We start from the raw sequence: 27,741 nt of genomic DNA on the forward strand, positions 1-27,741 counted from the left end.
AGAACCCAGAGTAGAAATGAACTCCCAGAATCCAAAAGCACCTGGGATATTGAACTTGCTTCAGCCTCTGCCAAGTCTGATTTTGTAGTTCATATTCCCAGTTGCTGCCCCCTCAGCAGCCATGCCTGAACTGGGGGTTCTGTGATGTGGAAGCTGAGCAAGTGATAGGAGAAGACCCAGGTGTTCCACATGAGCCCTTTGTTTTTCTGGCTCCCTAGATATGGACAGGTAACCTACCAGCCACCTTTCTCCATTCAGCACACACACTCCTTTCTCCTTAACATTTGTGATGTCCTCTGGGATGGAGAATCTACAAGAAGGCTTGAATTAATTGCCCAAGAGAAATCAAGCTACGAAGGAATCCGACTGCAACCCAAAAAACACGTGGAGGCTGTTGGGTACAGAGATAATAATATATATTGTTGTTAGACAGGTAGGTAAACTTTTTGCAGACAAGCAGGATTTTTGTCCATCTAGAAGTGGTAGATCTTGATCTGATTGTTCTCATCCAACCCAAGCTGAACCAAACCGGAGCCACTGCTGGAGTAATGCGAAGGACTCGGCAAGAAAGGGCTGGCAACTTGTGTGAAGGAAAAGCATAAGAACATGGCAACAAAAACTAGAAAGGCACAAATGGGTGGAAGCACAGTGGCCACAGCCAGACCTGGAATCCCTTTGAAAGGATTTTTTTTTTTAAAAAAAACTGGGCTTTCTATTGCCATGCAGCTGGTCACAGACCGAGTTGGAGAGATACGTTTAATTGGGAAGATTAATAGAATCAGGATTAATCTGATTCTGCCCAAAAAATCAGGATTTACCTGAACCGAACAAAAAGTCCAGTAAATCATTCAGAAGCAAATCTCTCCTTACAATTCAGGAGAAACTCCGAGAGAACTATGATCTACAAAGGAATGTAGAATAGAGTCCTCCCACCCACGCTATCTGCCCTATTAGGAAACCAGCATGGCCAAACACACCCCACACCCCAAAAAACCTAGAGGTTGAGAGTTCTGGAATGGCTAAGTCAAAGTCCAGATCCAACTGAAATGCTGTAAGTGATTTAAAGCAAGCTCTGCATGGCATGAAACCCCTAAATCATCACACAAGTAAGCAAATTCTGTATGGAGATGTGAAGAAAAACACCTCCTAGACAAAGCCAGGGACTGGTAGGCAGCCTGCTTGGGGTTCTTTCTGCCCAGTGGAGGAATGCCCACCGTTGGAGCCAAGGATGCACTTGCCATTTCCACTGAAGGAAACCTCTTAATTTTTGGATGAATAACTGACTGCAAAGTCAAATTTTCATTGTTTCTTTGTTCAACTACATCACCTTTACGTTTACATATTGCTGTAGGCAAGGTAATGTATTGATAAAGTCCACATATCTAAAAAAAAAAGGTGTACTTACTTTTGCACATGGGAAATTTGCAATTATGTTTATTTAAATTACACAGTGGATGAAAAAATGTAATTGATGCATGTATATTAGATCTTCTTTTATCAATATTGAAGTTCAAATATCTACAGGTTGAACTATGTTGAAAAAGTTAAAACTTTCAGTGGGGTGTGCTTATTTTTTCACATACCATATTTTTGGGGTTATAAGACACACCAAAGCATAAAACGCACCAAGGTTTTGAAGAGGCAAATTTAAAAAGTTTTTGCACTCTACAAAGTTCCCAAAAATGGCCCTTTTTATATAAAAAAAGGCATAAATAGCCTTTAGGAGGCTTGTAGAGTGCTCCTGGGGGGAGGGGGGGCAAAAATGAGCAAAAATGGCCCATTTTCATGACAACGGGCCCATTTTTTATTTAAAAAGGGATGGATAGCTTTTAGGAGGCTTATAGACTGCTTCTTGCGGCTGGGGGGTGGGCAAAATTGAGCAAAACAACAGCCCTTTTGCTCATTTCTGCCCTGCCCAGCGCCCAGGAGCTCTCTGAAAGCCTCCTAAGAGCTATGCACGGCCATTTGGGTAAGGGGGCGTGGTTTAGGGAGGCAAAAAATGCTGTATTCAGTGTATAAGATGCACCCAGATTTTCAGCCTCTTTTTTGAGGGAAAAAGGGTAACTATAGGACTGTGAGAGAAAGGAAGGATGCACAGCTTTGTTTTCTACAACTTAATGAAAAACCTGATGAGCAAATCTGATTGAAAATGAGGGCAAGAAACAATCTACCTGCCAGGCCAAGCCCACAGCTGCTGGGTTCTAAACTCCTCTCCTGCCCCCATGGATACAAACTGTAATGCAGATTAATTTTATAGCACTTGGCCACTATAGACACAGCTTATTATTTTCAGTGTCTCTCAATCTCGACACCTTTTTGGGAACTGGCTGCAATGGGGGATATCAGTTAGCAGCTACCGGGCTTAGACAGGACAAAAGGATACCTTTTGCAATCATGCTTGAAACTCTCCAGCCATTTCTTATTGGCATCAATCATGCGCTGGATGTTTGGCTTCTCAGCCTTGGAGCCCTGAAAATGAGGGTGCTGGAACAGGCAGACTTGCTCGCTGTTGGGAAGCAGGAGGTGGGGAGAATCAACCACGAAAAGAGGTCAAGTGGCAGACAAATTGGTTGTATTCAGGCAACAACCTTAATCAGGTCAGGTGAAGACCAAAGAGACCCCAGGAGCCCTGTGGGGAGGTTTTTTGCTCTTCTGAGAGCACTGTTGATGCCAGAACAGTCTTAATTCTCTCTAGAACACGGGTGTCAAACTGAATCGTGTCACGTGATGTATGGTGACCTTTTTTGCCTTTGCGGAGCTGGGGTAGGTGTGGCCTGCGTGCAATGCATCCGGCCCACCGGCCACAGGCTTGACACCCCTGCTCTACAGAATATCTTGCTGGCTTTCTCAGTTCTGGGGAGGACATCCCTTCTCTCTCCTGAGCTGGAGGAAGAGAACTGCAACAAATTGCAAAATGGCTACTCTAAAACACACTCCAGGAGAGAGATTTTGTTTTGTGCTAGCTGACATAGTCAATGATGTAAGGCAAGACACAATGATCTCATCTGACATATCAGCTTGGATGTTAGAAGGTTCCTTACCCAGTTATGAAGGAGTCCAGCTTGTCATCTTGAGCACCGAGCCCCCCACAGGGCAATGGAAACTTCCCTGAACAGAAAAGACTACATTTACAAAATAACAAAGAGCTTTCCATTATTAGAACCATACAGAGACTAAAGGCAAGTCATATTTTTCATTCAGACATCAATCCATTCCAAGAGCTTTGTATTTTTCTAAACATTTCTAATAAATCGTATTACTTATTCCAAATCTAGTCTCCAAAAGCTGGGTGGATTTGTTTAGATGCTTCCATCCCCAAACTCCATGTTGGACAAAAGATGGACAAAAACCAAATTAATTTTGGTTCAGACATTGAATGTTCTTCGAAGAGTCCTTTTTAGGAAATATCTTTTCAATAACTAAAATGTTTTCTTTACTACTATTGCATCATATAGCTCCACTCAGTTCTTAACTTTAAAGTTAGATCAGTCATTGATCAGGAAAGTAAATGGATTGCTGACTAATGAATAAATAGAACACACTTTACATTTAAATAAATTCTCAGCTTTTTCTTAGAGGGGGAATCATTGCTATCACAAGTTCAACCAGGCAACCAAATCTGTACTAAATAAGAGCATCAACGGCTGTGAGCTTGTTGCTTTGCACACCTTTTGAAGTAAAGGATTCTACACCATGGACCAAAGATAATTGAATCTTAAATGCCTCTCACTTGTAGATCCCAAGTCAGTTCTTGAAGATGATTTTATTTCTGCTCATACCCCATTTGTGCTTAAAAGCAAAGGTGACGAAACAACTGTAAAGAAAATTCGCCGTGTACTAGACTCCAAATAAAAGCTACTACTGGGAACACAATTTTTACAAAATGCTTAGAATGCTCTTGGGATAGAAAACAGAAACACCCAAAGGAGAAAACCTCAGGCACCCGCTTTGAAAGGAAGTCTCAAACACTCAAACAGCTCCTAGCACAGCTGCAAATTGTGGCATCATGCCAACTCTCAATAATCCAATCCTATTTCTGGAATCTACCAATCAAGCCTCATCTTTGGTGAGGGAAAGGGAGAAAGAAGGGAGAAAAAACAAGCTCTTATGAATTGGCATCAAAGCTCTTTCCCCAAAACAAATACGTAAACTCAGCGATTCAATGCCAGATTGGGCTTTGGGACAAAAGAGTGGAACCGCTCAAGAATCCATTCTTACCTGGGAAATACTTGCGCCATTTCTCCATCAACATATTGTCCACAGACTGTCTGCTCACAGTGGCAGAACCGGGACTGGAATTGCACCAGACAGACTGAAGTCCGGGGGAAGGTGCGAACGATGTGGCCGAATAGGCACGTGCCAGGGAGGTATAAGCAGCCAGAGGAATTCCATCCCCGGCCAGTGGAGCCAGTGACTGGCCTTGGGTGGAAGCGGAGAGAGTCTGCTGGCTGCTGAAGGTACTCAGGAGGCGAAGGACACAGTTCAGGTCACTGGTGATGCGTTGCAGTGACTCAGTCAAATACTGGATCTTGTCAAAGGGAGAAAACTCTACATCCGGTTTCAGGTCAGCTGCTGTGAAAAGGAGGGGGGGGGGAGGGAAAGAACTATTGATTATTTACTTGACAAAAAATCCAGAGATAGTAAAGCTCTGAACCCAGAAAACTAAAACACAGCCACAATTCAGAACTGAAAGCCTCCTGTATTTGGGGAGGGGAGGGGAAGCAGAGAGGGGGCAGTAGCTTTCTAGAAGATCAAAGTCGGACCAATTTAATCCAGCTCTTCATCCACTGCAGAGAACTAGAGGAGAAAAGACCTCATCAAATTCATCAAGGGAAAACAAGGCTGTTGGGGGGAGTTTCTTCTGCAAATCTGTGCGGGAGATGACAGATAAATGACTGGGCTTCTATGGCTTCTGGGGTTTCCCAGTTAAGGTTAGGGAGGTGGAGAGAGATCCAGGGAGCGATGAAAATAGCCTTTCAGCTGGCCTACTGTTACGATAGATCCACCAAAGTTTCAGTGTATTGTTTTCATGGTTCATTTGTGTTCATTTTGGATTTTTAAGGGAGGAATATATATTAAGATGGGAGAAAAGGGAGGCGTGAAAGTTTAGAAATTGATTCTACAGCAACACGTGTGTGAGGAAACACAAATCCTGACACATGCCACATCTTTTTGGCAAGTAGGGAAAGTGGAACTGGGTACAGTGTGTCCCAGACCACCATTCTCCAGCTTCCCAAATATGTGGCCAGAATTCTCAGCAGCTACAGACTAGCGGTGCTTCAATGGGAATGGAAAGGTATCCACCAGGTTCCCCAAAATGAGTGTAAACTCGCAGATTGTAGGTTATAGGATGCTGGTCCCAGCATTCATCCAAACACTTACTTTTGTGAAGAGACCGATCAGCACTCATAAGGCTACTTGTGTCTTCAGAGTCACTGAGGTCAAAAGTCACCATTTTCTTGCAGGCCACTCCCTTGATTGTATCTTCGTCAGAAAACTAGTGAAGAAGAAAGGGTTTTACTTGCTGATGTGACTCAATAACTCAGAATAAAAAAAAAAAAGCAACCACTTGTCACCAGGGAGGGCCAGGCCATCTTTGGCTTGGCCAAAACCAGCAGTTGAGCCAAGTGTTCACAACTAGCATGATGCGGGTTACTGGCAGAGCCAGTGACTGAAGCCCCCAAGCCTCCTTGTTCAGCCCCATCGTCTAAAAGCTCATCCCATGGATAGATCTCAATCAGTTTTGAAGAGGCAAAATGACAGGTCGATGCCGTGGATGATTACATGACAGTAACAACTAAAGTGGGGCCTCCCTACACCCTGGGGTGTAGGTAAATAAGAGAGGCAAAAGTGGTTCTGGCAATTCAGAGGCTCCTTCCCGCTACTCCTCCCCAGAAGGATGGGCAGCTGCAATGGCACTGCGGGAGGCTTGGGATGCTTCCTTACTGGCTCCGACAGAGCTACCTCTTCCAGAAGAGAGGATTCCAGCTGGCTGAGCCTCTCTTCTTTCTTCTTCAGCAGTTCCTGCCCTTTCCGCATGGCAGATTTCATTTCATCTAGCTGCCTCCCTTCCTAGGGAGAAAGAAAGTCACACTGCGGTAACACAGGCCAATAAACGAGGAACGTTCATTAGAACCAAAGTAAATGTTGATGCCATTGTTATCCGACTTTAAAGTCCTCTTAACAACGGTGCGTCCTCATCTGTGAGCTGCTGCTTGCAGGGATGCAAGTGTTGCAGGAGAGGAGGGGCCCCGCTGCTCAATCCTTCCCCTGGAAGTGGCTCACAGGGCGACTCATTACAAAGGCAGAAGGGGCAACCCTTCCTCCCTGCACGGCCACTTCTCCCGCTGCCAAACTGCAGTAAGGCGCAATCCAAAGCAAGCCAGGTTGGTATTCTCAATCCCAAAGGAAGCTTTCTACTGCTCTCCCGCTTCCCCCTCTTTCTCAAGGCACCAAAACAAGTTAGTACCGCCTGGACAAGTTGTTGTAAAGTTCAGCCCGGGCTGATGGTTTCAAGCACTGCCTTGCTTTGTCTAGCTCGCCACTCACCTCTTCCAGGTTCCTGCGCACTCCCTCTAACACCTGAGAATGGCCTGAATCTTGCACTGCGGGCGTTCCCTGTAGACCACCATACCAATGCTGCTTTGCTGCTCTCAAGGCTGTTCGCCTTTTTCTCATGGAACGAGTCTGGCACACCAAGAATTCCTTCGCTGTCTTCAGGGAAGCTCCCTCCGAGGAAATGTAGTGCCGTACTCTGGGAGAGCAGGAAGGGGGAAAAAATCTGAGTTATAAAGAGGCCAGGTAGCCGCTCCCCTCTGTCCTGTCCCTAACAGCTGCCAAAGACTATAGAGTCACACCACCCGTGTGGTTAGTTCTGGGTGCCAATAACTTTTTTTCACTTACTGGTTCAGGAGAAGGCTGTTTTCTTCATTGCTTCTTGGTATTTCAGATGTCATTTCTCTGAAGGAAGGCTTTAGGATGAAACCATTTTTAAAGTTAAGTAACAAGCAAATGAAGCGGAAACATCAAGAACCAATAGAAAGTGTGGTTCATTAATTGAGGGAGCTTAAATCAAAGCAGTGGAATATTAGGTAGGTAATATTATTTCCCATCTCTTCTGAGCCACAGGATCTTCCTCCTGCTAATATCTACACCTGGAATATCTGATCCGTATGGAATCAGGCACTGATATGTTTCTTCTGGATGGTAGCAGCCAAGGCCTCCCTTCTCAGCAGCAGAGGGTGGCTTTTCACATTCCAACACCAAAGTGCCAAGGGGGAATCCCACACATTTTTTAATAAAGTGAGCTTTTTCAGGTAGCCCAGCCCCTGCACACCAGGCCTTTCTCAAATTTCAGCCTCCCCAGACTCTCTTCTCCAGCCCCTGAAGTCCATTTTCTTAAGTAATACCCAGCAGTTCAAGGCATATTTGAACATCCTCTGCCCCCCCCCCCAATTTCAAGATGGTGGAGGAAGTGGCTGTGGGAGTCTCATCTCAGGTTAGTGTGGCATCTTTCCCATTCTTCAACCTCCATTCAAGGTTGGCTGTGTCCTTTTATAGGCAGAATTGTAAAAATCCATGCACATTGAAGGCATTTAATAAGAATGCTGCCAAAAAACTATTTGAAAAACATGCTACGCTATTTATATATATTGCTTTTCTTTAGCTACATTCTCACTGTAAAGTCCAGGCTGATCTGCCCCACTGAAAGTCCCTTTTATTCCCCTTCCTCTCTGACCCTGCTTCCACTGACCTCTGGACCATCCCCTTGTAGGTCTTCCACTCGGAGCGCTTTTTCCTTTTCCCTTGGAGAAGTTGCTTCACTCCATTCTTTATCCAGTTTCTTTAGCAGCTCTTGCTTGGTCCTGACGGTCTCTTCCAACTCACTGAAAGTGACAAGGAAGAATGTCAGATGCCACCCAGGATCTACCTCTGTACTCCTGGCCCGCTCCTTCAGGAAGTGGCCAATTCCTGTTCGACATTTGGAAAGTGAAAGTTGGGAAACACTGCTGAATTCAAGGATGATGGCAAATGGCCCTGAAGCCCAGTGGACACCTCCAGGTCAGTGAGCCATGAAGCTTCCCACTCTTCCTAGATCCTGAGAACGTTCTCCACCAATTGCCGGCATAGCTCTATACATATGTGTCACATGGCTTATTACCACATAACGCCTGGTCCATTCCTGGTTGCCTAGTGAAGAACAAATCTCACCTGGTATGTCTCTCGAGCTGTTGGCTCTGTATCTGCAGCAATTCCACCTGAGACTCCAATTTCATTTTCTGATCCTGGAGCTCCACTAGAGCACTGTGCAGCTGCTGCAAGGTATCTTCAAGGTTCTCCTGTGCTTTTTGAGACTCCTGAAGGCGGGAATGAGCTGCCAAAGCAGCTTCCTGGGGAAAAAAAAGTGGGGAGGGGGGTTGATGGAGAGTCTAGCAGATGCAACATTAAATATTCAACTGATATGTAAAGTTTTTTGGCTAAGGTTAGTGCATCCTTGACCATAGATAAAGATGAGCAGATACTCGACTGTAGCAGTACAAAGGCGCAACTCATCCTGCCAGCTTGTTTCTATTCTACAGCTGCCTTCCCACTCACGTCTAGAGAAATGGCCCCAGATCGTGTGAGTTGCATGCCAAGTGCTCCAGGCCAAAAATCCATTTACCTCTCTGGCCAAAACTTCCTCCCTACAAGCTACTAGAAAGCTACTACCAGAGAAGACAATCTAATGCTAGTTGGAGTCTTACAATATGATCTCCAATTTCTCAGCCTTAAGGAAGCCCTCAGCTAAAGAGGACCAGCTGAGAGCCAAAAGACGGAAACCTGTACCTGGAACTATGCTGCTCCTGCCTACTGGTCTCCTGCTTCCCTCCCTCCTGCTATTTGCATCAACTGCAAAGACTTCCCTTACGTCATCCCAAGGGAAAAGAGAGCTCATTGTGAGAGCTGCCAGTGCATACATTTCTTTCTTCTTCAAGCTGCTTCTCTTCTTCTAGGACCTGCTGCCTTTTCTTCTTCCAGGCCTCCTCCTACACACAAATGAGAATCTAAGTAAGCTGAAGACCACAAAATCCCTCCCTCGGGACAACGATTTACAGGGGCTAAGAAACTGGACTTGCTGCCAGCCCTCCGTGTATGTTCCAGAGCACTGACAGGCCAGAAGTGCCCCTTGGGCAAGTCAGGACATCAGACGGAGCAGAGCAAAATCTTAGAATGATCAAGAGCTCCTCAAGTTTCAGCTCAGGCTCCATGCAGGAAATTCTGCACCAGAGCTGTGCCAATGTTCTTCCTCTAGAGGGGAAACCGATAAGCCAACAGACAATAGTGGAAAAGGCATTCATGAGATGGAAGTTTTCCGGAAATGACTCATCTACTCCTCCCAAAAGATACACGTGGAGATCTGTGTTATGCGTTAACTAACAGTCCGAAGGGCCAAGTTGCAGTGTTCTCCATCTGGTGTGATGAGTTACACAGTTATGCGTGCGTGCGCTCACCTGGGCACGAAGTTGAGCTGCTTTTGTCTGGGCGTCTTGTGCTCGGAGCTCCAGCTCCAGTTCTGCATCCTGGGCCTTCTTCTCCTGTAGGAAGCAAGCCATAAGAGATGGGACCTCTCTGCCAAGACCCAGACAATGAGGACAGCCACGTCACAAGGAATGAGGAAGGAAGAAGAACTAAGGTGCCAAAGGAACAAGGGAACCCTCCCCTTGTAGACATGGGAAATTCAAGGGGATGTCCAAGGAGATGGGAGTTACAGCTAGAGAGGCACCATCAAGCTCTTGAGGAAGCATTGCCAGGGTCTACTGGAAATGTCCTTTTCATGGGCAGCTGAGCCCCATGAGATCCTGACCTCCACAGGCTCCCCCCCTCACACCATTTTCCCCACCTGCTCCTGGCGCTTCTGGCGCAGCTCCTTCAGCTCCTCCGTGTGTGTCTTTCGCAAGGCCTCTTGCTGGGCCTTATGGAGCAGCTCCATGTGCTCCAGCTCGTCTTGCAGCCCTGCAAGCAGCTCGGCCTTCTGCTTCTTCTCCTGCCGGGTACAAGAGTTGACGTGGCCCAAGACAAGGGATGGAAACAGCGACTCACACTTCATCACCACCCCTTTGGATTGTTGCAGTGATGTGCCTGGGGCCATCTCTGAAGACCCCAGGAGGGGCAGAGGGTGCAATTTGCAGGGGCCTTTTTCTGGATGGTCCCTACTTTCACTAAAGCTACCTCTACAGACCCAGAAATAAGCTTGGTGCTGACTGACAGGAGGGTTACTCCAGCCCGAATCAATAGATTCTTCCAATGAAAAACGGCCTGGGATTTCCCTTTCTAAGGAGATGCAGAGGGCTGAGCCCCAAACACTAAAGTAATTTTCAGTTGCAGCTCCCTTCAGAGGTAAATTCCTTTTCTTTAACTTTCCCTATGGGGATGTCCTTCAAAAGTCCCTTAAAACTTGGCTGTGTCAATAGGCTTAGAGAGTGTCAGGGAAATGGTGATTTAATGAAGTGGCTACATTATTTGTAGTATGTAACATCTCTTCTACCCTTTTAACAATAATATGAATTTTTCAAATTCTGGCATATTATTAAATACTATTATTTTAAGGGTTTCATAATTGTATGCTGCCCAGGTCTTGTACGCCAGGTAGGCAGTCACAAAGATATGAAAAACTGATATGCATGTATTTGTATTCTGTCATTATTATTTTTATAAATAACTCAAGGCAGTGAACATACCCAACACAACTTCCTCCTCCTATTTCCCCCAAACATCAACTCTGTGAGGTGGGCTGGGCTGAGAGAGACGGACTGGCCCAAAGCCACCCATCTGGATTTCATGGCTAAGGGACGACCGGAACTCAAGCTTCCCACTTTCTAACCTGGTCCCTTAACCACTAGACTGATATCTATTATTTTGCACGCAGTTGATATTAACAAAATTTACTGTGGATGTTTTATACTGTATTTTATTATTACTTAACCATATATTATTTACTTATTATTATAAGAGCCAAGGTGGCGCAGTGGTTAAATGCAGCACTGCAGGCTACTGCTAGATCAGCAGTTCAGCGGTTCAAATCTCACCGGCTCAGGGTTGACTCAGCCTTCCATCCTTCCGAGGTGGGTAAAATGAGGACCCAGATTGTTGGGGGCAATATGCTGACTCTCTGTAAACCGCTTAGAGAGGGCTGAAATCCCTATGAAGCGGTATATAAGTCTACTGCTATTGCTATTGCTATTTTGGATGTCCTTATTGTTAACAGCTAAGAGAATTATATAGAACTAGCTGATGTCCCAGTGCTGCCCGGGTATTTATAGATGTTGAAATGGTTGTCTGACAGGTGCCTTTCTTCCTCCTACTCCCATGCCCATCATCCCTGCCCTCTCCCTTTCCCCTCACATGTGCTCCTCTTTCCAACCCTGTATACAATCCTAGCACTTTGCCCCAAAGCGTTTGTTCTGTCAGGGAGCCGTTGAGAGGGGCCTTTCTTCCCCTTGCTCCCATGCCCATCACACCTGCCCTCTCCCTTCCCCCTCCCATGCGCTCCTCTTCCCTGCCCTGTCTACGTTCCTGGCACATTGTCCCAAATCCATCAGGCGCTTCCCCATTAGTCCACTGGAGGGCGAACGCCATGACTGGCTTTCCAGAGGAAGCTGCGAAGGAACTGAGATCACAAACAATGGCTGCTCTAGGACGCCGCACTTGCTCTCCTTAATGGGCCAGGCATTCCAGAGTTATGCTGGAACACACACACACACACACACACACACACACACACACACACACACAGAGTATTTGTTTCCAGAGGGTAAATCATCTGTGTACCAAGTCTGGTTTAAATTTCTTGAGGCGCTGCAGAGTTATACTGGAACATATATACATACATGCAGCCTTTTTCAAATATAAAAAACAAATAAGTATTAAATAAATAAATAAATAAATAAATAAATAAATAAATAAATAAATAAATAAATATGGATAGATAGATAGATAGATAGATAGATAGATAGATAGATAGATAGATAGATAGATAGATAGATATAGATAGAAGAAGAGAAGAAGAAGAGGAGGAAGATGATGATGATGATGATTCGGTGGCATAAAAGTCTGACGGACAGATAAATATATAAAAGATGTTTTTAAGCTAGCTTTATCTCTTGTTTGGATGCTGTGAGTAAAACAGCTATAAGCCTACTTACTGGAACTTTTGTTGGGCATCCAACTTATTAGTAACCTTACCTTGTCCTCATGTTGCATCTGAATCCTAGCTAGAGTCTCCTGGTGTATCTTCTGCATTTTTTCCAACTCTCTAGCATGGTCTCGCTCAACCTCTTGTCGCTTCTCTTTCAGAAGATCACTGAGCTACAGTTGGGGTAAAGGCATCCAGATTAAACTTCTATTATTCCCACCATCGTCACACACTGACATCAAAAAAATGATCCAAAACTGCAGTCAAGGAATAGCACAGTACATCATACATGACCTATTGGGACCCTTGTACTGACATAGGTTGTCTAATGTGTTGTGCACGTTCAGCAACTGAGTTGCTCATGAGCTCTACAGGAGGCTCAGAATGGCGCTTGATTGAAATTGGCCATCACAATCTTACAAATCTGACCATGATATATTTCCCTTCCTATACTCTAGGGAATTGGGGTGGGGCTGGGGGTGTTGCTTGACCCAATTCCTAATTTCTTATTTCCCAGACTGATTGAGTAACAACAATTCCACCTCTCTCTGCTCTGTCCCCGCCCTACCCACATGTCCTTAGAATTTAATTTTGATTTTAGTTTATTTTTTAAATACATGTATACATTTTTAGGACTGTAAGCTTCCCAGAGTTACCCTGTGGCAAGATGGGTGGTCAATAAATTTTATAAATAAATAAATGCACTGAGAGGGGAGCATAACAGTCTGACTAAGCAACAGATCCTCCTCCGTCAGTGCAGACTTAGAGACCATGTTGTAAGAAGCGTGGCGTTTACTCGTTACCTCTCGCTCATACTCTGCTACTTGATGTCGCTTTTGCTGAACGTTTTGCTCCACACTCTCAAGCTCCTTCTGAAGTTCTGCTTTCTCTTTTCTCTGAGCCTCCATTATTTCCATCCGGAGGGTCAGAATAACCTGGCCAGGAGACAAAGCAGGAGCCTTCAGGGATCTTTTTTCCTAGCTGGTGGGAAAGACCAGTTGTTTTTTTCTCAAGCTAGCTATACTTCATTAAGTATTTAAGTCACAAATAAGCCTCTGTGCCTGCATGAGGAACTTACAAAGAATTTGCACAGGGTCTCCCTCTGTCTCCAATTGGCCCTGCATGTTTCCTTGCAATTTCTGGCTATAAAGGCCATACTCAGGGAAATCCATATTCTTCTATCTTGAGATATTGGGGTTAAAAGAAAAGAATTGATCTGCTTGACAAGAACACCCCGTGTTTTGCCTCTCCCATCCTAAGAATCCCACAGTCCTCCTGACAGACAGCCCTAATACTAAGCAGACATAAGAGACACAGTGTAAATGTACAAATTAAGGGTGGAGGGATGGTGGAAAGAGATTTGTACAGTTGCCAGCACCTCAGAAAATAAGATATGATAGCAAAAAAAATAAAAATAAAAAGCCCCCAAAACACAGCCATAAAATAAGGGAAATCTGAGGGACAGCAGTCAGTGGTCTCTGGGCCTCAAAACTCTTCTACAGGTTTAAAAAATTCACAGATGAGGTTCTGCATGGCAGAGAGCAGAAAGGAGGCACCTCTACAGCTTGTAAAACCAGGATGAAAACTGGAGACCCCAATGCAGCTGCAAGAACAATGACAAGGCTTGCTCCATCCCTTTGACATGGATGTCTTACCTTCTGGTGCTCTTCTGCTGCTGCAGTTTTTTGTTGCTGGATATCTGCTGCCAGCTGCACCTGTAGCTCCTGCAGAGCCTGCCAAAGGATCAAGAAAAGCGCTTGTAAAGAAATCCATTTACAGCTTCCAAATTAGAAGACTGGCAGATATCCCTGATCTATAGCCATAAACATTTTTACAGTTGTATTGTATGACCAGCGGTCCCCAAATTTCTTCCCCACTTGTGTCCTAATCTACCTGTAGAATACATCTCCTTAATTTTCTTTGCTAGGCAAACATTTCATGGTTAAAAGCAGGGATGGGAAACTGGTTTTGCACTGACAGCCAAATTATTTTTGCAATAATAGTAAGACAGAACTAGATAGAACTTCATCCCTGAAGTCAACACCTGAACGTGTCTCTGTCCATCATGACCCAACATTCTAATACTGTAAGAGACTGCTTTTCTATCATCGCCAAACTTTCTGAAGGAGTTTGACCCTAATGAGTATCAGTTCAATGAATTGATTTCCTTACAGACATATTTCCTAAGAATGATCCCCCCTTTTGAGACCCGGTACCCCTGTAATGTGGCAGTTTTCACAGGGGCCACACATCCTATTGGAGCACTGTTGCCAGGCAGCTCCAATCTTGCCCCAGGGGGCTTCTTCTGATTTTCCAGCCCCTTCTCACCAGTTCCTTTTCTCTGCACAGCTTCTCCCTCAGTTCATCCAGGGCCCTCTGCTTCTCCTGCTCCAGCGCCATCTGTTCAGCCTGCTCAGCCAATTCAGCCTCTTTTTTAATCCTTTCCAGAGAAAGGCACTTCTGCTTTTTGAGCTTTTCTCTCTCCCGTTGCTGAAAAGATTCTAGCTCCTCTTTCAGCTGGTTCAATGCAGCTTCTTGTGCCAGCCTGAAAGGAAGTGACCGAGAGATAGCAAGAAGACTTCTCTAGGCTTTCTCCAGAGAGCCTTTGCAGGCAGCCAGCCAAACTCCTTGGGATGCCTTGCCCCCAGAAGCCCCCGTTTGCACCGGCATATGGCCAAGGAAACCCCAAATTGGAATTCAAGGGCAGAGAACCTAGAATTCTGTCGCCAGCAAATAGCATGCAAAGTTGTCAAAGTTCTCGTTATTTTTCTCCTTTTTGGTGATGGTGGGAGATCTGCCAGCAGAGCAGTAGCTTCTGTAGAGGGGAGGAGATTTTATAACAGACCTCTGGGACCAAGACATGTACAGCTATGAGCTACGAGGACAGATTTTCAAGGAGAGAGCCTCACAATTTGTCCGCTGAGTTTCACAAGAAACCTCCAGCATCAACTAGTAGAGGAAGGTGTGCACAGAACGCAAGCCCAGAGACCAAGGACGACTAGCAGCTGGCGGTGGAAGGTGACCAGCCTGCTTTGCTCAACTCTTTATCAGCCAGCCAGGTGCAATTCAAGGTCCAAGTCATCACCTGCTCAGGTCTACCTAGCCTAGAGCCAAGTTGTGTGTGGAACTGCCGGACTGTTCCTGCTTGCCCTACCAGACCTAGCAGAGAATGCTGCTTTGGGTCCCTTCTATTGAAGAGTCTGGCCTTGCTGGATCTGGAGTTCTTGGCTGCAGCTCTTGCCTATGGAGCAACGTCCTTCTGGAGCTCTGTATGGCCCCAACTCTGACAGCCTTTCATAAGGCACTAAAATCCTTAGTGTATAAAGAGTATAAAGCCATGAAGTACATGTCCATATGTATAATTAAAAGAAATATGTAATTATTGAATTTTGCTGCTTAAGTGGGATGAAATTACAAAATCAATCCTATCTTACCCATAAGTCCAAGTGCCTTTATCTGACGTAAACAGCACTCTCACTCATGAGACAGTGACTTTCCCATCCACAAATGTTCCAAACTACACACTACAAACTAATGCACACTTCAGCAGTGCTAATCTAGACTTAAGGATGACTCTAGTTCTACAATCGTCATCGCATCTTCCCTCGAAGAGGACAATAAGCAGACTTTAAGGCAATCTGGTACCTGATCTTCTCCTTCCCTGCATCCATCTCAGAATGCAACTCAGTGTGGAGTTGTTGAAGTTCTACTTTGATCTCTTCTTCCTGCCTAGTCGTCTCCAACTCAGTTTTCAGTGACCTAACAGATAAGCAGATGGGCTATGTTAATGGGCTATGTTAATACCCAGTTGTGACTCCTCCCACGCCTCAATTCAGAGACAATAGAGCATTTTGGCTATTTCAGAATCCCAATACAAATAAATAAATAATGGGGGAAATGGCCAATGTGTGTGTTGGACATTTTTCTGCTGAAGGTGTGTTGAATAAGAAAGCAAATACCATCTAAAAAGGCCCATTAAAAATGTCATTGGAAATGAGATGGGCAGCAAATAAATTTTATAAACAAACAAACAAAGCTGCCGTCCAATGCCAGGTAGTGCTGATGAAAAGCTCAGTGTCCGTCCAATGTGGGTTTCTTTTGCAGGCAGAAAAGATGATATCAGAGGCGTTTAATTGTTCTCACTCTCAGGAAGTTTCTCCTTAGTTTTAGGTTGCTTCTCTCTTTGTTCAGTTTCCATCTATCCTTGTTTTGCCTTCTGCTTTGGAAAATATTTTGCCCCTCCCTTCTTTGTGGCAGCCCCCCAAAAGCCTATTTTACAACCTATCACACTTTTGGGCAAAGCGTTTGAGCCATTTCCACTTCCTCCTTTCAGTGGTCAATGAAAGGACATCTACAGTATGCAGATAATAAAGTCGAAAAAAGGTGAACAACATTTTTACAGAATTATAGATACGTTGAGGCCAGGCATGACAAGGAGTGGCTGGGAGGGGAGGGGGTTGGTCACATGACCCTCCAACCAAGCCACGGCCACAGAACCGGTAGGGAAAAATTTTGGAATTTCATCACTGAACCAAAGCATCAGGCATCGCAAGAGTTGAATGCTGATGTACATCAGAGTCCTACACAGAACACAAATCAGTACCGATCCAATCCACAAGTCATGAGTAGCCTAGGACAAGTGTCAAACAGCGGTGGTCTGTATCAAACAGATAAAGTTACATAAAGGCAGTTAATTATTCTTTTAATGGATGAGCTTTTTCTAAAAGTTTCTAATTAAATAGCTTCTTTGACATTTTCTGTTGGGATCTGGGATCTCAATGTTACAACAAATAGTCCTTGCCACCTTCTAGGAAACAATTTTAAAACACCAAGACTTGGGCTTGCACCCTTAATCTATGTGACAGAAGATGAGCACTACTGGCATTCATTGGGGAGTGAGGGGGGTGGGAGTGGAGAGGAAAGCCAAGTATCCATAGTATAGGAGCAAAGAAACTCACGGGAGGGCAGACTCTTTCTGCTGACGTAACATCTGGGTCTCTTCTTCCTCTCGCTGTTGCAGTTCTTCCTGCAGATTCTGAATACGTATCTGTTTTTCTTCTAGCAAATACATGTTTGTTTCTTCCACGTTGGTTATTTCCTCCTGTGACCCCCCAGTTTGGACATTCCATGGCTTTATTGGGTTAATTTCAGCCTCAAACTGCCTGCTATTAAGAGAAACAACCCTAAATTATTACTTGAAATGGACCTGGGTAAAATATAGAAGCTTAGAAAGACCTGATGCAGAAAAATGACCCATGAGCCAAGGGGAGCCTACTTAGGACAATTCTTTATCACTTAGTAAGGCAAATGCCAATTCATTCAATTTTGATATATTCAGGTTGCTTCCAGCTCACAGCAAGATGCCTGAACAATCATTTTAGTCTGATGAGCTTTCACCTTATATTTTTATCACTTGCAGTAATATCACTTCTTTACATCTGCGGCCAATGAGTTTCTCAAACAGAAAGAGACTCAGAGAATCAAAATATGCAAAGGACTGAAAAAGCACTATTTAATCAATTGTTATCAGCTGCTAACTGCACACTTGGCTGTAACCTTCCCCATTAAGGTAGCAGCGATGTAAAATGGCTTTTCTTTTCTAAATCCATGGGGCAGTGTTGCGGAAGGGAATTTCCCTAGATACTTGGAACACGCTCCTTACAAAATAACGAGATTTACTGCTTAATATCAATAATCAGATTCCATGAATGGTCTGAACACCTTTAAACGCAAAGTATTTTGCATAGTTTTAATTTTTCATATTCATTTAGATTCTGGATACCAACATTATGGGAGGAAAAGGCTAACACGGTACAATACAAACACCTTTTTGTAAATATGTTTATTTTGTTTTCCTGGCTTGTTTAAAGTTTACACATATATCTTAGAAACATAATGCCTTTGAAACTAGTCTCGAGTATTTATTTACTATAGAATTCAGCAGTCAAAAGAAGATGTATTTCATTTATACTAAAATATTATTCTGGGAGGAATTCCTAGCTTTGGTTATTACCCTTAAGTCCCTAAAAGGCACTCAAGATACCACTTTTTTCTAGAGAATTTCACCCTTCATCCTACTCACTGAGTTCATTTAAAAAAATTATTCCTATAGATACCACAGCTTGTTATGCAGGGATTCAAGCATTAAGCCTTTTCAGCAGCTCCTTCTGGTCCCCGGTACGATCTATTTGTTAAGATGAAAGAACCTACCTGTTTTATTAGAATTTTTTAAAAAATGTTTAAAATGCATGTTTTTGAGCAAATTTTCAATAATTATTTCAATTTTATTTATACATATTTGGCTTTAATGCACAGCATTGCTACAGTCTCTGTTCTACACTTAAATGTGTTGGTGAAAACCAATGCGCTTCAGAAGCTGCTGTTATTTTCAGAGACCATATTCTCTTAGAGACCTCAGCAGTTTTGGGGCTTTCAGTAGCCCAAGACCTTTGTTGGCCTTTAAATCCATCAGGCCAGCCTATGAAACACTGGTAACTCTCTCTACCAGCCAAATAATTGGCTTCAAGTGACAATCCTTTTTAGCCGACCCCTCGCAGGCAGTGCTGCCTGAAGGAGGGTGGGAGAAGTGAGTGGGGAGAGAGTGGAATTAAAAGAAGCGAGCCCGACAGGGGAAAGTCAGGGGAAACAGATGTGCAACAGCTATACTTTGTGCAAAGGATTTGGGCTTCAATACCTCTCTTCTGCCACACTTCTTTGCTCCTCTTCCAACCTGCCTCTGTCCTCATTTTTTTCCTGCACCAACCAGTTTTTGTCCTGCAAGAGAAAGGAAAGGTAGAAGCTTTGCCACAACCCTGTATTTCAGTGAAAAGGCGATGAATATCACAGATTCAATCTGGACAGGAGATTTCTAGATTTAACTGTGATAGCATGATCTGATGCAAGATTTTAAGTACTGTGGAACCAACAAGAAACAGTCATCCTAACACAATTATGTGTGCTCCATTTTATTGTTAGAGGATATCTAACAATATCACAATTTGAATTTCCCTCCCTCGATACCCAAGAGAGTCAAGGTGGAGCAGTCTTGGAATTTCTTCCTCATCCCCTCCTGTCTTCCAGGCAAAGCTGGTATTTCAGGCAAAGCTGGAGTTATTTCAGCCACGTCCAGGACTTTTTCTAGAATAACATTCTGGAAACCAACGGCCACAGAACACAAGAAAAGCATGTGTGTGGAAAAGGAAGGTTATCCTAGACCATTAGTCTTCCTACATGACCTAAAACCAACACAAAGTTGTCAAAAAGCATAAAGGAAAACAAATTATGGGCACTAGGTGACTTAAAATATTTAATACAATAGCAGAGTTGGAAGGGACCTTGGAGGTCTTCTAGTCCAACCCCCTGCCTAGGCAGGAAACCCTATACCATTCCAGACAAATGGCTATCCAACATCTTCTTAAAGACTTCCAGTGTTGGGACATTCACAACTTCTGGAGGGAAGCTGTTCCACTGATTAATTGTTCTAACTCTCAGGAAATTTCCTCCTTAGTTCTAAGTTGCTTCTCTCCTTGATTAGTTTCCACCCATTGCTTCTTGTTCTACCCTCAGGTGCCCTGGAGAATAGTTTGACTCCCTCTTCTTTGTGGCAACCCCTGAGATATCGGAACACTGTTATCATGTCTCCCCTAGTCCTTCTTTTCATTAAACTAGACATACCCAGTTCCTGCAACCGTTCTTCATATGTTTTAGTCTCCAGTCCCCTAATCATCTTTGTTGCTCTTCTCTGCACTCTAGCTAGTCTCCACATCTTTTCTACATCGTGGCGACCAAAACTGAATGCAGTATTCTAAATGTGGCCTTACCAAGGCAATATAAAGTGGTATTAACTCTTCATGTGATCTTGATTCTATTTCTCTGTTTATGTAGCCTAGAACTGTGTTGGCTTTTTTGGCAGCTGCTGCACACTGCTGGCTCATATTTAAATGGTTGTCCACTAGGACTCCAAGATCCCTCTCACAGTTACTACTATTGAGGAAGGTACCACCTATACTGTACCTGTGCATTTCGTTTTTCTTGCCTAAATGTAGAACCTTACTCTTTTCACCATTGAATTTCATTTTGTTAGATAGTGCCCAATGTTCAAGTTTGTCAAGATCCTTCTGTATCTTAAGCCTGTCTTCTGGAGTGTTGGCTATTCCTGCCATCTTGGGGTCATCTGCAAATTTGATGAATCCCCATTTATCCCCTCATCCAAATCATTGATGAAGATGTTGAAGAGTACTGGGGCTAAAACAGAGCCTTGAGGCACTCCACCGCATCCTTCCCTCCATGTAGATGATGCTGTCCAACCCACATTCTTCTACTTCATCTAGAAGTAGGTTATGGTCTACCTTATCAAATGCCTTACTGAAGTCCAAGTAAACTATATCGACGGCATTCCTCTGGTCCACTAATTTTGTCACTTTGTCAAAAAATGCAATGATTAATCTGGCATGATCTGTTTTTGACAAACCCATGTTGGCTTTTGGCTATTACTTTGTTACTTCTAGGTGTTTGCTAATTCGTTGCTTGATTATCTTTTCCAGAATCTTTCCTGGTATTGAGGCCAGGCTGATAGGTCTATAGTATCCTGGATCTATTTTTCCCCTTTTTTGAAGATGGGAACCACATCAGCTCTTTTCCAGTCTTCTGGCAGTTCCCCGGTGCTCCAGGATCGCTGAAAGATGTAGTTCAGTGGTTCTGAGATCTCATCTGCCAGTTCCTTCAGAACCCTGCGGTGCAATCCTGATGATTTGAACTCATCCAGGGTAGACAGGTTACCATTTTCTTCCCTATTTCAATTTGTGTTCCTAATCTGATTTTTGTGGTGCTGTTTTTGATAGGTTGGACTGTTTTATCCCTTTGTGTAAAGACAGATGAAAAAAATGAGTTAAATAGTTCTGCTTTCTCCCTGTTGCTTGTCACCTTCTTGCCACTTTCTCCCAGCAATGGACCAATTGTTTCCTTAACCCTTTTCTTTTTTTTAACATGTTGGAAGAAGCTTTTTTGTTCTTTTTTTACTTTTGTGGCAAGCTTTTCTTTATTGTGAGCCTTAGCTTTCCTTACTTACTTCATCTTTACAGGCTCGGGCTATTTGCTGATACTCTGCCTTAGTTATGTCGTCGCCCCCCCCCCCCCGCTTTCCACTTTTTATACTTAACTTTTTGGTCTTTCAACTTTCTAGAAGGATTGCATTTCTGAATAGGTTGTTCAGGAACCAATGAGTCCTGAGTTCAAAGATGTAATATCAAGGTACCAGAGCTTGGCTTGAGATAAAAAGGCAAGTCGGCAAAGAAGCGGCTTTGAGCACAGAATCATAGAAGAAAGGAATCCAAGTGAAAGCCTCCCACCCCAATGGCTTTCATCCTCTACTGGAGCGTATTCAGGGAAACATACCACCTCCTCGATTTACAGATACTGTTCTGAAACTGCATTTTAAAAGGTGGAAGGTTTTTCAAACAGATCAGTTGCTCAGGGTTCCTTCTAACTTTATTAATCACCCTCATTAACTTGGTTCAAACGTCCATGCAGGTTAGGGTGTTGATGACTTGCCTGGATGGGTTAATCCAGTTCTGTCAAGGTGCTTCCTGGTGCTCTACCATTCAAAGTTTTAAAGATAATGATAAGCAGTTTGAACTGAGTTTGGAAATCTTCTGATAAGCAGCACAGTGACTTTAGGATTCTGTTACCTGGTCTACAAAGGGCCCATCATGAAACCAGGCAATTATTGCATTTCACAATAATTATAGTTGTTGAACCACATAAAACACATTTAGGAAAAGCTAGAATAGCGATGGAGAACCTTTTTTGGTTTGTGTGCCGTGGGGGAGGGGAGCGCGGGGGGGGTCGTGCGCGGGCATGCTGCACCCATAATATAATGTGCTTCCCCCCTCCCCCAGTGCGCATGTGCGCATGAGAGGGGCTCCCCCCTATTTTTCCTTGCTTTTTTTGCCCCCCCCCAGGCCCCAGAGGCTTTATAGGAGCCTGGGGAGGGCGAAAACAGCCCCCCCGCCCCCCCCCCGGAGACCCCGAAGTCCGTTCCTGAATGTCCTGTTTGCCCATAGGGCTGGTCTTTTGCACTCCGGAGGGCCTCCGTGGCGGGGAGGCTCTTTTCGCCCTCCCCAGGCTCCTCTAGAGCCTCTGGAGCCTGGGGAGGGCGAAAAAGGGCTTTAAAAAAGGCTGAACTCAGCTGGCCAGCTGACAGGGCAACACCTCACGTGCCCTGACAAATGGCTCCGCGTGCCACCCGTGGCACGTGTGCCATAGGTTTGACATCCCGGGGCTAGAAATTGTCCCCCATGGCATTAAATGCACTCTTGACCTGTTTCTTTTACAGGAACACCTCACCCTTCCCCTGCCTTCCCCTGGGAGCTGATTTCCCATATGCTCACAGGGGCAATGCCAGGAAAGTCTTTTTCAAAGATCCTTCTGGGATACATTACGAACAAAAATACGTCCCCTTCAGAGATATATCAGATGTGTTTGATGAAAAAAAATCTACCTCACTGACTTCTTTCTTCTCTGTTACATCGGATATCAAGTGAGACAAGCAAGCTTCTTTTTCCTCCTCATTTTTGGATTTCAAAGTATTTTTTCCACAGCTGCTGGGCTACCAAAGAGAAACCAATCAAAATAAGAGTGCATTAAGATGCAAAAGGGAGTCATAAAGCCAGTCCAACTTGCAATCACGTGCCTTGAAATTGTTCAAGACAACACGCTAGTCCTACAGAGCTTCTCTCATTTGTTCTTAGGGAGCTGTGAAGAGCACTGGTTGAGACAGCCACAATATCACATAATCAAGGACACAAGACTCTCGGAAAGCCTGGACCAAAGAGGAGGAAGAGAACATCTAGAGAACATCTGGATGGGCATTGCGAGAAACTAAGCGTTGGAATATTGCTGCCTTTAACCCAATGCAGCAGGACTATTATAGCGTTATATATTACGAGAGAGTAATATATAGCTTTTATCTTGACCATCTCTCCAATCTTGCCCAGTGTTCTAATTGTAATTTTTCAGCTGTCATAATGTATCAGTCTTTTTCCCAAGCTACCGAAAAGGATCCTGAGATCCTTTCTCTGGTTGCTTACCGTTTACTATGTATGCAATAGGGACAGGACTTTTTCCCCACAAGCATCACTTTGTAGCTGCGTACATTAAAACAATTTTACCATTTTAACAGCTGTTCCCCAAGCTTAAGTGGGTCCTTTTGGAATTACTGAAACACTTTACTGCTCACTTTTAAGCCCAGATGATCTCTGAACCAGTTAACAATATAAACATTTCCTTTCCTAGAGCTGTCCAATAGGGGATATTCCTATTCTCTTTTCCCAGTTCAGGAGCCAGTCAGTAAGAGAGACACAAGGTAGGAAGATGGGCTTCAAATCCAGCGAGTGATTCTAGGCTTACCGAATCTTACACCATTGACCCATTCTTGGCCTAACTAGATAATGCAATATTTTACAGGGTGTGTGTGTGTGTATGTGTGTGTGTCTTCTCAGAGAAAAGATAGATGATAAATGCCAGCGGCCTACCTCTTCAATTCCACCTCCGACTTTCGGAAGCCCAACCCTGCAGGCTCCTTCCATCAAAACCGGATTGGACCCCAGCTGTTCTCCTGCCTGGTTGTCTTGGAGGAGGCCTTCACAGGGCTTCAATCTCTCTCCTTCAGGGGTTGCTGCTTCTACTGCTGCCATTTCTGTAGCTCCTTCTCCAGCCATATCAGGCTGAACAGTCTGATCAGAACCAGGCGATTGGCTGCAGCCCTTCTGACACTTGAGAGACTTGGGATTTACACCGGATTCCGTTCTCCTAGACTGCTGCACCATATGGAGGACATGTTGATAGAACTTCTGGTCCTCTGAATAGCACTCACTAGCTGACTGATTGTCTGGGGAGCTTTGCGCTTGGCTATTTACGGCTTCCAAAAACGGTCTCTGGGGAGAAGGCAGGTGCTTTGTGGGATGTTCAGATCCATAGGAGCTCTGTAAGTCCCAGGACAAATTGTCTACTTCACCTAAGACCTGAGAGGCAAGGTGGTCAGAGAGGCTGCTAGCAACACTGATACTATTACCGCTGTCAGATTCTATCTTTGAATCGTGGTTTCCCCCCCCCCGTTAGTTGACCTGGTGTAGGCGATGACACTTCACTCCCCGAAATTCCCGTCTTGGCTCTAAGCTCCACAGAACCGTGCAGCAGCTGAGAATGAGGAACAAGAGTCTCGATCTGCCATGGGCTGGACTCTGTGGCCTGGCATTGTTCAGAAGGGTTCTTTTTTCCCCTTCTGCTCTCCTTTATTCTCTCCAGAGGCCTTACTATTTCATTTTGAAAATAACGGATGTCTCCTCGTCCCTCCAAAGTCCTAGACGAGATCAATGTGAAGGCAGCAGCAGCAGAGGGAGAAAGCTGCCTTTCCTTTTCAACGCTATGCAAAAAGTCTTCCTTCCCGACTAGTCCATCTCCCTCCGCATGGCCTTTCCCATGGTCCTCACCTTGTTTTTCTCCCTCTAAGAACAGCTTTTTCTCCTTGACTCCCCCCAGGGCTAACACAGTCATAGCACCTGCTATCGTTTGAGAGGGTTTCTTCAGCATTTGGAAAAAAGGCTCTATGAGGTGGATGCTATCTACATCCTCAGCTTCCAAGTCTGATAAAATACCACTAGCAGCTGCGCATCGGATTTCTGTATTTGCATCTTGTTGTGCTTGATGATTAACGTCTGACCTGCTGGAAGATGCATTTCTTCCAAGAATTTTCTCCACATCTGCAAGGATCTGTTGAGTCCGATTTGATTTTTCTGGCAGAAGAGGCTGTAGTTTCCCTGGGGCAGGGCTTGATAGCAGCCTGGACAAATCACTGGCATCCGAAATCTTTCCCTTGGGGTTTTTCAGGAGGGAGTCATTCTGTATTACCAGGCTGCCCTGTTGCTCTTGGTCAGGACTACCATGCTCCGAATACAGGATAGGAGATGATACTCGATAAAAGGATGCTGACAGAAGAATCCCTGGCTCTGACTGCATCTCCTAAGTAGGCAAAAACCATCAGGTTACTGATTTTGTAAAGAGGCTAACTTTTTTTCTACATGAGCCATGCAGGGAAAATCAAGTCTGCATTTCTTGCTCTTGCTGGCCAGAGGAACCCACCATCATGGTTGGCTTTTGATATCAGCTTGGATATGGTGATCGGCTGCTTGAATAACATACACAATTGCAATAGTTTTTTGGGGGAGGGGGGGATTCAAGGCAGCTAATTTATTCCTGCCAAGTCTTCAGCATCAGAGACTGAAAGAAACACCTATGAAAGAAGAGCAAGTGCCAAGGCTAGAACCGGCCTCTACGTTTCTGGAATAGTTTGAAAAGCTGTACAAAACATATTGTTCTCCTCAGTTATTACTTAATTTTTTTTTAAAAAAAGAAACCTTTCCAGCCAAGCTGGGAAAGGATTAAACAAAACTGAAAGTGGAAAAGTCTTGACTACTGCTAGTCAGGGGTATTTAAAGCCCAGTTCCTTTATCCCATGGGGAGACAGGGAGGGAGATGAAGAACAAGAACAAAATGAGAAACCAGAACGATTTTATCTGTTTCCCTATTGTGATAGCAGAAATGGGTATTCAAGTACTCACCAGAGGGCGCCTCGAGGGGTCCCTTTCTTTCTTATCCTTTTTCTTTTCTGTCTTTTTCTTCTTTTTCTCTTTCTTTTTAAGACCTCCATGTTCCAGAATTTTTTCCCTTTCCTGGATCACAAGTTGGCGGTAGCGCTCATCACACGGATGGTCCCAGGTCGACTGGCCATTGGCAAAATTGAAGTAATAGATATCACCAGTGATATCTTGGCTGCAGACAAGAGAGAGCAAGTAGGAACTGATCAGGGAGACCCTCCCTTCCCAGGAGGAACTGGAGGTCCTCCAGGAGAGAGGAAAGCAGGGCAAGGCATAGTGTGTGTGTGTGTGTGTGTGTGTGTGTGTGTGTGTGTGTGTGTTGCTCAGACTCCCGCTCTGCTTCATCCTTTCTGGGACAACCAGAGGGCATCACAGGAGTTCCCAACGAGAGGAATGCAAGGCGCTTTCTTTTGCTTCGAGAAACTATGCCATCAATGGGACTTGACGGAAACCGCGTTCGTCGCCACTGCACTCGAAACCGCCGGCCGAGTCGTAATCCTTACCCAGGCAGGAAGAGGTTTGGCGGCCCGCGGGGGCTGGCCGTTGTTGGCGCTTCCCGGGACCGGCTGACACGGCGATCAGCACCGTCTCTCCGGAGCCCCTCGGCCTCGCCTCGCCTCCCCTCGCCCCTGAACCTCCAGCCAGGCTGAGCGGCACCGTCGCCTCCGCCCGGGACCTTCGGGGCCGCCAGAACCGCGCCCGGGAGCAGGAGCGGGACAGAGCTTACCACGGCTTCCACTCGGCGGGCAGCGGGGCCACGATGCCCTCCCGGGCCAGCCACATGAGCTCCGGCTCGTGCTCGGGGTCGATGCCCACCACGCGAGCGAACTCCTGGATCTCTGCGGAAGAGACGCGCCCGTTGAAGCCGGCCCGCGGGGCCCCCGCTGGCCCGAGCGGACCCCGCGTGCCCCCCGCCCGCCCCCGCCCCCCCCGCCCACCTCGTTCGCTGGGGATGTAGCTGTCGTCGTAGTCCTCCTCCAGGATGAGCTGGTCGCCGATGCGCAGGGCGGGCCCGGCCATGGCCTGCGGGGCGGGGGGGGGGGCGCCGCCGAGCGGGGGGACCGCGAGCCCCGCTGCCCCAACGGAAAATTCCCGCCCCCGGAAAGCGACGCGGCCGTTGCCATGGCGCCGCGCCGTCTCCTAGCGACGCGGCGCGCGCCGTCTCCGCGTTGTTCGGGCGACGAGGGTGGAAAGCCCCTCGGCCCGCCCGGATGGAGGAACCCGCGTTGCCGCCCTTTCACGTCGGCGAGACGGGCTACCGATCTAGGCGGCCTCGGGTCGCGGGGATTTCATGTACGCTCCCCCCGCCCCCCAAATCGTGTGTCGGTCAGCGGCGGCCGCTGCCCTTGCCCCGATGCCCGCTGGCCCTGGCAGCTGCCGCTTCCTAGGGAGCCGAAGGATGGGTAGGTGGGGCTACAAATGCGGGCAATATATCGTGTCCCCGTTGCAGACCTTTCGGCTTTGAGAAGCTGGGCGATCCTGGAAGCTGCCCATTAAGTGTTGCAGATCCCAAATGCTGCGCAGAAACTCAGGGTGGAACAGAGGAAAGTGAAAATGGGGTTAGGAGGCAAAAGCAGTGCGTGGACATCATTCAAAAGCCTTTTCCAAGCTTTTCGCAAGAGCTCCCCTGAAAGGAGTGGGAGAAGAAGCAAGGTTGGAGGTTCAGGAAGGCTGGACCCACACTTGCCTCCACCATGTATTTTTAGAAGGGATCGAGAACATCGAGAAGTCATTTGTCAGCCGAGTCACACTGCTGTCTTCCCTCCTGAAACTTTCCACCTTTAAAAAGATGCAGTCTTCTTTGTTTCCCCCCATTTCTGTAGGTTTGTTTAAACGTTAATTAGTGAGCAAAGGCATCCCTATGAAGAGAAAAAGCAGCACAGCCACAAACGCTTTGTGTCCAGGAGGATGCAGTTC

The 27,741-nt window shown here is 45.6% G+C and overlaps 2 protein-coding genes across 3 annotated transcripts; both read right to left on the reverse strand.

Moving 5' to 3' along the window:
* Nucleotides 1-399: 399 nt before the first annotated feature.
* CEP164 (centrosomal protein 164) lies at nt 400-24,088 on the reverse strand. Of its 2 annotated transcripts, none has more exons than XM_032229479.1 (21): nt 23,704-24,088; nt 18,867-18,946; nt 17,131-17,337; nt 15,818-15,931; nt 14,501-14,717; nt 13,828-13,905; nt 12,976-13,107; nt 12,223-12,345; nt 9,881-10,024; nt 9,492-9,575; nt 8,958-9,026; nt 8,212-8,390; nt 7,754-7,886; nt 6,904-6,971; nt 6,550-6,754; nt 5,965-6,072; nt 5,383-5,497; nt 4,219-4,572; nt 3,042-3,108; nt 2,384-2,506; nt 400-573 (listed from the first exon to the last, which is right to left on the reverse strand). In XM_032229479.1, exons 1-21 carry the CDS (start codon nt 23,995-23,997, stop codon nt 474-476), a joined length of 2,994 nt encoding a protein of 997 aa, XP_032085370.1. In that variant the 5' UTR covers nt 23,998-24,088; the 3' UTR covers nt 400-473. The 2 variants fall into 2 exon arrangements, with proteins under 2 accessions (XP_032085370.1, XP_032085371.1); XM_032229480.1 differs by lacking the exon at nt 15,818-15,931 and adding an exon at nt 22,671-22,778.
* Nucleotides 24,078-27,741, reverse strand: LOC116516848. The gene is made up of 4 exons (XM_032229481.1): nt 26,763-27,741; nt 26,552-26,663; nt 25,789-25,999; nt 24,078-25,189 (listed from the first exon to the last, which is right to left on the reverse strand). The coding sequence occupies exons 1-4, from the start codon at nt 26,842-26,844 to the stop codon at nt 24,248-24,250; spliced, it is 1,347 nt and encodes a 448-aa protein (XP_032085372.1). The 5' UTR covers nt 26,845-27,741; the 3' UTR covers nt 24,078-24,247.

The sequence above is a fragment of the Thamnophis elegans genome, chromosome 13, assembly GCF_009769535.1.
Source record: "Thamnophis elegans isolate rThaEle1 chromosome 13, rThaEle1.pri, whole genome shotgun sequence".
Taxonomy (NCBI): Eukaryota; Metazoa; Chordata; class Lepidosauria; order Squamata; family Colubridae; genus Thamnophis; species Thamnophis elegans.

Coding starts and splice junctions, on each gene's coding strand:
- CEP164 (XM_032229479.1), bottom strand. CDS start 23,997: ATGGTGCAGCAGTCTAGGAGAACGGAATCCGGTGTAAATCCCAAGTCT. Junction 15,932..17,130: donor CAGAAAGAGTCTGCCCTCCC/GTGAGTTTCTTT, acceptor CTTATCTGTTAG/GTCACTGAAAACTGAGTTGG. Junction 14,718..15,817: donor GCAGGGAAGGAGAAGATCAG/GTACCAGATTGC, acceptor ACTTCCTTTCAG/GCTGGCACAAGAAGCTGCAT.
- LOC116516848 (XM_032229481.1), bottom strand. CDS start 26,844: ATGGCCGGGCCCGCCCTGCGCATCGGCGACCAGCTCATCCTGGAGGAG. Junction 26,664..26,762: donor CTACATCCCCAGCGAACGAG/GTGGGCGGGGGG, acceptor TCTCTTCCGCAG/AGATCCAGGAGTTCGCTCGC. Junction 26,000..26,551: donor CCCGCCGAGTGGAAGCCGTG/GTAAGCTCTGTC, acceptor TCTTGTCTGCAG/CCAAGATATCACTGGTGATA.